At 51.7% G+C, this 9,341-nt stretch overlaps 2 protein-coding genes across 2 annotated transcripts; both read right to left on the reverse strand.

Annotated features, from left to right (window-relative positions):
* Positions 1-434: 434 nt before the first annotated feature.
* Positions 435-1,391, reverse strand: LOC118631369 (vacuolar protein sorting-associated protein VTA1 homolog). The gene is given in 3 exon segments (XM_036263661.1): positions 435-628; positions 707-875; positions 877-1,391. Coding segments are annotated over 3 exon segments (831 nt in total). The 3' UTR covers positions 435-481.
* Positions 1,392-4,451: 3,060 nt separating this feature from the next.
* On the reverse strand, positions 4,452-8,531 carry LOC118631374 (granzyme B-like). Its single transcript, XM_036263674.1, has 5 exons — positions 8,412-8,531; positions 7,265-7,409; positions 6,601-6,736; positions 6,169-6,429; positions 4,452-4,628 (listed from the first exon to the last, which is right to left on the reverse strand). The coding sequence occupies exons 1-5, from the start codon at positions 8,470-8,472 to the stop codon at positions 4,452-4,454; spliced, it is 780 nt and encodes a 259-aa protein (XP_036119567.1). The 5' UTR covers positions 8,473-8,531.
* Positions 8,532-9,341: the final 810 nt, after the last annotated feature.

The following is a 9,341-nucleotide window of genomic DNA, read 5'->3' on the forward strand; positions in this document are numbered from 1 at the left end:
ACAATTTAGGATGTTCATATTTGTCTTATAAGTTCTGAGGAAAACAAAAACCATGATCTCTAATCTGGAATATTCTGGCTATCACAGTTAAATTTAGAATTTTATAGCAAAGTACTGTGATCTGTTTGTCCACATCATAGATGAAAACATTCCTTAAATTATGTAAATTAAGATACAAAGCTTATTCCCAATACATTTTATGGAACTGTATTTTCATTTTCTGAGGCAGGGTTCAATGGGCATTTTTAGGACCTCGTTAAATACCCAGAGATTAATGGATTCACTAAATGGGCAATGAAAACTGGCTGAGGCTGCTGCTGAATGCTTCAACGGGAATCTGACACTCAGACACAGATTTCATTGTTATCGTCAATGGAACTGAAGTCTTCCTTAAAACTGTGCTCCTGATAGTCGGAAGATACAGCGTAATGAACTGTTAGTTCTTTAAGCCAAAGATGCATGGATCTGCTGTACAAAGGTTTTATTCTCTGCCTGTAGTTAGTAACTTGAGGGCCTTCTGTAGGTTCTGCACAGCAGTGCTGACATCTTCATATTGCAAAGCACTGCCGGCGTATTTGCAGTATTTCTGAGCTTGAGCAAAGTCCTCAGGTGTTAGACAGATATTCCCCTGGGAAACTGTACTGAAAAGTGCAGGATCAATGGCCGGAATAGTTTGTGGAGTAGGCTGGATAGTATTACTTGTTACATCTGTGCTGTGTGGCACTTCTGCTGGTGTATTCGCTGGTGCGTGTGCACCGGGAGGAATCTGTATTCCAGTAGAGCTGCTCGATGGCATGTTGCTGGGGTCGTAAGTTGAAGATGATGGCTGAGTGGGCAGAAAGGTTGCTCCAACGTCTTCATTTTCTTCAACATCTATCTTCTTCAATTCCAACAGGCCCTGCTTGAGGAGTCTCTCCATTCTTTAAACAATTATGGATATATGTTGCCTTCCACCTTGCATACTTTCTGTGTTTCACATTTTCATCAGTTAGTTCTCCAAACACTGTCATGACCTCTATTAAAAGACTTGCAGTATAGAAGGACTTGATCATGTTTTTGTGAAATCTGGCAGCCCGATCTTCGTTATCTGCATTCAAGAACATTTTCAAAGCACAATTCTCCAAATGGGCACAACCAACTATTTCTTGAGCAACAGCTTCATTATCACCCAACTGTTTCTTAAGAGCTTCTAACTGATCCATTAGCTTTGATAAAAATTTGCGGCATTCAGGAGTTTTACTATCAATCTTCATTCCAGTCTGCATGGCATATGAACGACAGTAATAGGCCACAACGGGGTCGGGTTTGTCATACTCCTGAGCCGTCCTCAGATGATGCTGTGTGCTCTCAAACTGTGGTGGGAGCGGAGGCAGTGGGCCGAGCGCGGCCATCTCCTCTGCAAGCCTCACCTCTTCCTACTCCGGAAGCTCACTTCTCGTTCAGGGAGGCCAGGAAGTCCTCCCAGGGTCGGCGCTAGAAAACACGCAAGGCCTCTTGCTGGCCTGGCCCTCAGGGGTGCTGGCTCGGTCCCGGCTCTGTTCTAGCTTTGGGGTACCTTCAGTCCGCCGCCGCACGGTCCTGGGATTTGGTTCCAAAAGAGGACGAGGGCCTAGAGTACGGTTCTCAAACTTGTCTTAAACCACAGAATCATTTCCTCAAAGTAAATGTTGTACTTGAAGGAGTATGCGGCCGGGCCACTTTTACGATATTAGTTTTATTTAGCTTCCTACCCTTCCCTTTTTGTATTTTTGAATAGGTCCTTATGAATGTTAGAGGCAGGGACTCTGTTAATTTTTCAGCTCCACATCAGTGGCTGTGGGACAAGACTGCTCTTTCCCCGTAAACGTGCTCGCGGCCGTGGAGACACTGTGTTGCTGGATGCTCTGTGTGCAACTCGATGGGAAAGGCCAGGCCTTCGAAGGCTGGCGGAGCCCCGAGCATTTGCCCCATGTCACACAAGCGGGCTGCGTGTCCTGGGGGCAGGCCGGCGTCGGCCCAGCGCTGGGGCTTAGGTCAGCTCCCAGGCAGTGTCCTGTCAGTGGCAAGATGTGGAGGGATGGCTGCTGGGAGCATCTGGTGAGATGAGCCCAACACAGGGAGACCTTTGCAAATATATCACATTCTTCATGTGTGGCCTCCTAGACAAGAACTTCCTAACATTGAAAACTGTAGGTGATCTTAGAAACAACGAATGGAGCAGCAACCATGATGGCGTAAAGACAGAGGCGTTTCTCCACTTCCCTGACCACCTGAGCCTCCCCGATTCCAGTCTGGCTGTGCACAGGGCTGGCAGGGACCGTGCGGTGGCCCGGGTGGCCCGTCCGACTGGGTGCGGGTTCAGAATCACTCTAATTGCCCTCTGGCAGATACAGTACATGATTTTCCTACCATTTCATTCTGTACAATGTCATTCATACCTGTTACTATTACTTTGTGTTACATTTTGTTTTACAATTGCAGTTCACTTTCAGTGGTATTCTGTATCAGTTTCAGGTGTACAGCATAGTGGTTAGATTACTATATACTTTACAAAGTGTCTCCCCTCATATTTCCAGTACCCACCTGGCACCATGCATGGTTGTTACATTATTATTGACTGTATTCTCTGTGCTGTACTTTGCATCCTCGTGACTATTTTCTATCTACCAATTTTGTACATTTTTGTCTTTTCACCTTTTTTACCCAGTCCCCCAAATCCCTTCACCTCTGGCAGCCATCATTTTGGTCTCTGTATTTATGAGTCTGTTTCCATTTTTATTTATTCATTGACTAATTTATTTTTGTTACAGATGTTCATTAATGTTTGCTCATTTATTTTGTTCTCTCGATTCAAACATAGAAGTGAAATCATATGGCATTTGTCTTGCTCAGGCTGACTGATTTCACTGAGCATAATACCCTCTAGGTCCATCCATGTTGCGATCAACTACATCTGGTACCTTTATGGCACATGGAAATGAGGCTGCCGCCCTGCCCGCTCCCCAAGCCCTGCTGCCCTCTTCCAGTGAACACTTTGGTAGCTGAACGTCTAGAAAAGAAAGAACTAAAGTCATGTCCAAATCTCGTACACTGCTGTTCTGGAGTCACAAGTGATAACACTGAAACAGAGTGTAATCAGCAATAAGAATAAAACACAAAAAGTTACTCCTGTGGGCTTCCCACAAATCCAGGCCATGAGACCCGAGTGAAGGAGGGAGGGGGAGTTAGATTCACATGCAAGTCAACACTGTCAGTTTTGCTTGCGTCTGGGGTTAGAACCTGCACCTGTTCACTGTGTCTCCCCCGGGCCTGGCACTTAGTCGGTGCTCAATCAGCGTTTGTTTGTTGCTTGATGGGAAAATTGTGACTTCCAGTTCTACTGCGGAGAGAGAGGAGCCCTTTCTAACTCAAAAGGCTGATATAGCCCATGGTGGCCAGCAGGGGGCCTGAGCCTAGAGGCCAGCAGTGACTCAGAGGGACAGTCTGAAAAGGGTCAAGGCTCCTGGATGACCAGGACGTCAGTAGGCTGTGAGCACATGGTGGGGACACTGGGCTGGATGTGGGCTCTGCCCAAGTGAGAGATGCGGTCAAGCGTTCTGGAGAGACACCCGGCCGTCCCCGTCCTCCAGGGCCCTGCATGGTACCATCACAGGCCTGGTCCCACAGTAACCCTCTGCCAGGGCATGAGCTAGGGTGGCGACTCAGTGATGAGGACCTGCTGGGACCTGGGACTCTGAGTGTCCTGGGGGAGGGATATGTGGAAGCAGCCAGCTCAGACCAGCGTGGTCTGCAGGGGACAGGAGTTGGTGCACTCTGAGAACTCTCAGTGTCAGCAGGGACGAGGAGAAGGGGCAACCAGGAGACTGGAGGCCAAGCTGGGCCCAGAGCTCAGAGGAGGCAGAAAAGGGCAAGGAAGAAATTCAGCCCAGGAGAGAGTGAGGAGCTTCTCAGGACGTCACTCTCTCCTGCCCCGCCTCCCGCAGCTGCCACTGCCTGCCTGTGGGAGCAAAGTGTCCCTCACAGGAAGGCTCCCCTCTCCCCAGCGTGGTGGCCAGGTCCTTGGGCTGTAGCCCCGGCCATACCTGCTCGGCGTCCAGCACCCTCGGTATTATTCCTTCCTCTCTGCCACATGACACAGGGGAAGAAGTAAGACATTCAGGCCCAGCCCAGGACCTGCGGGGTTCATGTTTTCTCCTAATGGTGGTTGGCTCTGCCCTGGCAGAAGGGCAGGCCCTGCAGGCACAGGTGTGGCTAAGAAGGAGCTGGGTAACAGCTTTTCATGGGGTTGGGGAGGCGGGGGTGAAGGGAAGAGGAGGAAGCAGAACACAGCCGAATTGTGCCACCGACCTTCTCAGCACAGAGCTGGTGAATGAGCCAAAGAATAAAAAACCCAGCTCTTTCTATCTGCTCAAAGACATTTATTCAGTGGCTGGCAACACCCCACCCCTGTACCCCCTCAATGCGATCCCCGATTAGCTCCAGAGAAGATCGTCTAGTTCCTGCCGTTGGAGGCTTCTCATGGTCTCCTTAATCCAGGGCAGGAAAACCGAGACTTTGGTGTAGGCCCGAGGTGGTTTCCCATTCTTGTTTCCATAGGAGACAATGCCCTGGATCGTGTTCTTGCACATGAGAGGTCCCCCAGAGTCTCCCTGTGGGCAGAGAGAGGGACACGCTGAGCCAGTTCTCCTGGCCCTGCCCTTCCTGCCACCCCAAGCCCCTCTCAGAGGAGGCCACCCGAATGGCCCCCACGCGGGGGATAAGGGGCCGGGCGGCCCCCGGGGCCCCTCAGCCTGGACTCTGTCACTGCTTCCTTCATCCGGGGGCGGCTCCCCCTGCTCCCTCAGGTCCGATCCTCTCTCGGGGAGGGGCGGTGGGACTGTGGCTGCAGTCTGCCGTGTAAGGACCCGAGAGCAGGTAGGAGGAGCTGGCACTTGGTGTGGAGAGGGAGCCCGTTAACCTAGGTGGGCGCCAGCTCTGTGTGGCAGGACAGAGAGAAGCTGGGAAAATCCCAGGGTCTGGGGAAATCGAGTCAAGAAAAATTAAACAAGGCCGAAAAATTTGAACTTTTCAAAGCCAGCTGGTGAATCAGAAGACTTTCTCTCTAACCAAGGACAGTTGAGAGCAAATAGTTTATACCCTCCTCCCTGCCTGGCGAGTATATAACTTAAGTCACCCTGACCTGGGAAAATAGAGAACAAAGACCCGGTTAATGCCATTTGTGCCAGCTCAACCCAAGGGCAGACGAAGTTGGGGAACAAATAACAACAACCCCAGGAAAAGGCAGACAGACCTAAGATAAAATAAAACCAGAGAATAATCCCAAACTCCCCTATACGCTCATTTGGATGCATCAGCATATTAAAAATGCACCTGGAAAGCTGATGAATATCCTACTGAAACCCTCCCATAAGGTTTTGCCTGCAGAAGAAAAGAAAAAAAGGATAAGGGCCCTCAGGACAACGACTCAAGGCTGGCGCTCTCTAGAGCACACCATGCCCCTTCCTGGGCATGAACTTTGTATTTCTAAGGGTCCCCACAAGGCTTGTGACCAGGGGAGCAGTGGGCAGCAGCAGCTCTTCCCGGGCTCGCCCCCTGATCCTGTCTCCCAGGCCCCTTGTCTCTGAAGGCCCAGGGAGCTGCAGCAGCCCCGCCTTGGCTCCCTTTCCCGGTGGCATTTCCAGAGGCCAGAGCTGAGCACTGGCTCGGTTCTCCCCGGTTGTTTCTTCTACCCGCATTTCCTCCTGTGTTTCGCCGTCTCCAGCATTAATAAACGCACTCTCAAACCCCTCTGGACTTGTGTTGTGAAATCTTTCCTACAGGAAGCTAAGAACCCACTGGCGATAGGCCGGCCTGAGGCAGACCCGCTCTGGGCCGGGCCCTATGCGGACCCGTGAGGAGCCACCAGGTTTTAACCACTGCACACGCAGGGACTAGTTTCCCAACCACCGGGCCCTGGCGCAGGCCAGAGTGCTGCAGATTCATTCCTCTGGAGGAGCACTGTGTTTAGATGGACCATAAAGCTCTCGGAAGCCCTATTTCTCCCAGCTCTGGCTGCTGTCTTCTTTTGCTCCCGAGGAGAACGATTACAGCCTGGAGGGTGAAGGAGTCCCCCAGTGCCTGGGCGTCCAGGTCCTAGTTGTTACCTATACCCTCTCCCCCGAGCCCCACGAGGCAGATGCTCAGTATCACCTGAAAGGAGGCCTTGTTTTCTGTCGGATCCCCCAGGCACAGCTGAATGGTCTTGTTGTAATAACGGGGTAAGTGGTCCTCGCACACCTGGTCCGGCTGCACGGTCAGCTCTACCTCCTGCAGGGTGTCTGGGAGCCTGCCCTTAGGGGCGACACGCCCCCAGCCGGCCACAGTGCACTCCTGTCCTGGCCTCGGCCAGGTCCTGCTCCTGGGTAGGTGGAGGGGCTTCACAGCGTTCGTTTTCTTGATTTTTCTCTCTAGCTGATGGGGAAAAGGCAAGGGAGCCCAGGTCAGCCAGTGGCCCCTGAAGGGACACCTGAGCCACAGGGACTGGCCAGGTGGCCAGGATGGGGAAGAAGGAAGGGACAGGTCTCTGGTGGAGGGGAAACAATGTGGAATCAGAAGAACAAGAGCAGCAGGAGGTCTTCGTACCTGCAGTAACATGATGTCATTGGAGATCTTCCTAGAATCATAGTCTGGGTGGGTGATGGCTCTTTTCACCAGGATGACCTGCTGGGTCTTCTCCTGCTTCTTGATGTTGTGGGCCCCCAGGGTGACACTGATTGACCTGTACAGAGAGAGTGGGTGTTACTGTGGGGGGTGGAGTCACAGGGGATATAGCCCAGGAGCTGTGAAGAGTAGGGGACAGCTGGGGCAGGGCAGGGCAGCAGACAGGGGACATGGAGACCACAGGGGCTGGGGGCTGAGTGAGTCTGCTTGTCAATGACACAGAGCCTAGGGAGCTGGGAGCTCTCTCTTGCCCTCAGGCAACAATCACGAAATTGCTCGAGTTTGCATTTTTACCCTGATGCGTGCCTCCATCGCCCACCGTCCACCGCTGCTTTACTTCCCCCGTGTGGTTTCTCTCTTCCCAACTGTGTCACTTGCTCTCACCTCTGACCCTCTGAGCCCACATCGTACCTGTTCTATTTCTCAGCCTCTCATCATGCAGTCATGATCTCAGAGGGCTCCTCTGATGAGCCCTCGTGGGCCTGAGTTACTGGGAGCTTGGGGAGCTCCCTGGGTTGCAGCCCGTGGCAAAAGGACAGGGTCCCTGTAGGCTCTCGGGAGGTGTAGGCTGGCTGCGGCCCCTCACCTTCCTTTGCAGTGAGCAGCTGTCAGGACAAAGTTCTCTTCCACAAGGACACCGCCACACCTGCTCTCCGTCTTGTCTTTAATGTGAACATAGGCCATATAGGGGCGGGAGTGGGGCTTGGCTTCATGTCCCCCGATGATCTTCCCTGAAGGAAAAGTCTGTTGTACTTGGGTGTCCTCACTGAGTCCGCCAGGCAGGCATTAGCTTAATGACTCAGGACACTGGGCACTTGGGAGCCTGGGCTGGCTTGGAGCTGGGAGGGGGCAGGAAGGGGCTTCAACTTTCTCATTTGGAAAAAGAAAGAGCAAGAGGCTTGGTCTGTGACTTTGCCACACAGTTGCACGTGAGCATGCCTGTCTTAGGCACTATGAAGGCCTCGAGGCTCCTGAAAATTCCTCTCCTGATTTGGCTTGTTGGGTGAGTGTCCGAGGCCCCCCGGTACTGTGATGTCCAGGAGAGCGCTACCCTGCAGGGATCTACATGCTGCAAGCTGTCCCAGGGCCTGGCATGCAGTGAGTGCCTGGTAAGCGTTTGTGGGCTGCCTGAAGGGAAGACCCCCAACGGGACTTTGGAGGATGACTGGTAAGGCCAGTGCTGTGGGATTCTGGAAAGCAGAGAAGTTTGGGGTTGCCAACCACACTGGCTCATCCTTTAAAGAGGGGAACTGCTAAAGGCCTGGGAGGAAAAGCAGAGCTGGAGAAAGGGACTGAGGGTGTCTGCGTCTGAGCCGAGGCAACAGCAGTCTTCTGGGGACAGTGATCCCACCAACTGTGGTGTCTGCTGAGCTCTGAGCTTCTCTGCCAAGCAGACCCCGAGGAGAGCCCGTCTCATTGCAGACACGTATGCCAGGACCGCTCTGCCCTCTGCACTTTCCCACCCTCTGCCATGCACTTCTAGGAAAATTTTACTCTCTAGATGGCAAGGGTAGGGCCTGGGAAGGGCATTGTGTCCACTGGCTTTTATTGAGAACAGGCCTCTGCCCTGTCTTCTTCGGTAGCTTATGCTGTGTCATGCTTAGGGTCTGAGATGGGATGGGAGCTGGGGTTCAGAATGTTCCTGGAGGATAGAAGGAGCAAGAGTGTGCAGAAGGGACGGGAGGTCTGTGTCCACTGTGGGATGGGCTTATGAAGGTGGGGATGTCACTCACCTGCCTCTGCCCCGGGGGGTGGCAAAAAGGCCAACAGGATCAGGAACAGTGAAGGCCACATCTTCCCGGAAGACTGCTCAGGTGGGAGCTGCAGGGGTTTCTCCGTGCTCTCCTAGCCCCTAGAAAAGAAAGGAGGTGCAGAGGGCTCAGTGACCTGACGTCCCCTCTGGTTTTGTAGTACTTCATCCTAGAAGGCTTTTTATGAAAGCTTGCCCACCCCACCCCTTCTGCCTGATGACGTTCTCTGGGTGGTTGTGTGACCACTTTGCATGACACAACAGTGGCCACAACTGATGACTCAGAGAAGATGCTTTGTTTCAGCCCAGAGCAGGAACCAAAGCATTTAAGGTGGGGCATGTAGGATGTGGTATTGACCAGGGGAGGTGTGGAGCCCAGAACCGGGATCCCCAGTGATAGAACCACCAGTGCCGCATTTCCAGGGTAGTTTCTTTCACACGTGTGTGCTCAGGCTCTTCTTGGTGTTTCCTTTAGGGCAGCGATTTGCAACCTTTTTTGTCTCATGGCACACAAACTAACTACCAAAATTCTGTGGCACACCAGAAATTTTTTTTTTTTTGCCTTGGCCAGTTTGGCTCAACGGTTGGAGCGTTGGCCTGTGGACCAGAGAGTCCCGGGTTCGGTTCTCGCTAGGGGCACGTACCCCCCCAAAAAAGATAGATATTTTTTGCCAATCTGACCAAAAAAGAGGTATAATTTTGATTTGATTTACAAAAAAATAGTAATAATAGTAATAGTAATATAATAATAATAATAATAATAATTACCTATACTTTTTGCTCCAAAGTGTCTTTTAAAAATATCAAGTGCCTATAGTTTATATAAAGATTTCTGGTACCACGAATTAACCAATCAGATGCAACCTTATTATGCAATGTGAACTGTAAGATGCAACTCTATTATATGACATTT

The sequence above is a fragment of the Molossus molossus genome, unplaced genomic scaffold (genome assembly GCF_014108415.1).
Source record: "Molossus molossus isolate mMolMol1 unplaced genomic scaffold, mMolMol1.p scaffold_m16_p_1, whole genome shotgun sequence".
NCBI classification, from domain to species: domain Eukaryota; kingdom Metazoa; phylum Chordata; class Mammalia; order Chiroptera; family Molossidae; genus Molossus; species Molossus molossus.

Bases quoted from the DNA above. Each gene is read 5' to 3' on its own strand.
- LOC118631374 (XM_036263674.1), bottom strand. From the start codon at position 8,472: ATGTGGCCTTCACTGTTCCTGATCCTGTTGGCCTTTTTGCCACCCCCC. The intron at 7,410-8,411 runs GTGAGTGACATC...CTTTTCCTTCAG, and splicing joins ACCCCCCGGGGCAGAGGCAG to GGAAGATCATCGGGGGACAT. The intron at 4,629-6,168 runs GTGATACTGAGC...CTCTGCCCACAG, and splicing joins AAAACAAGGCCTCCTTTCAG to GGAGACTCTGGGGGACCTCT.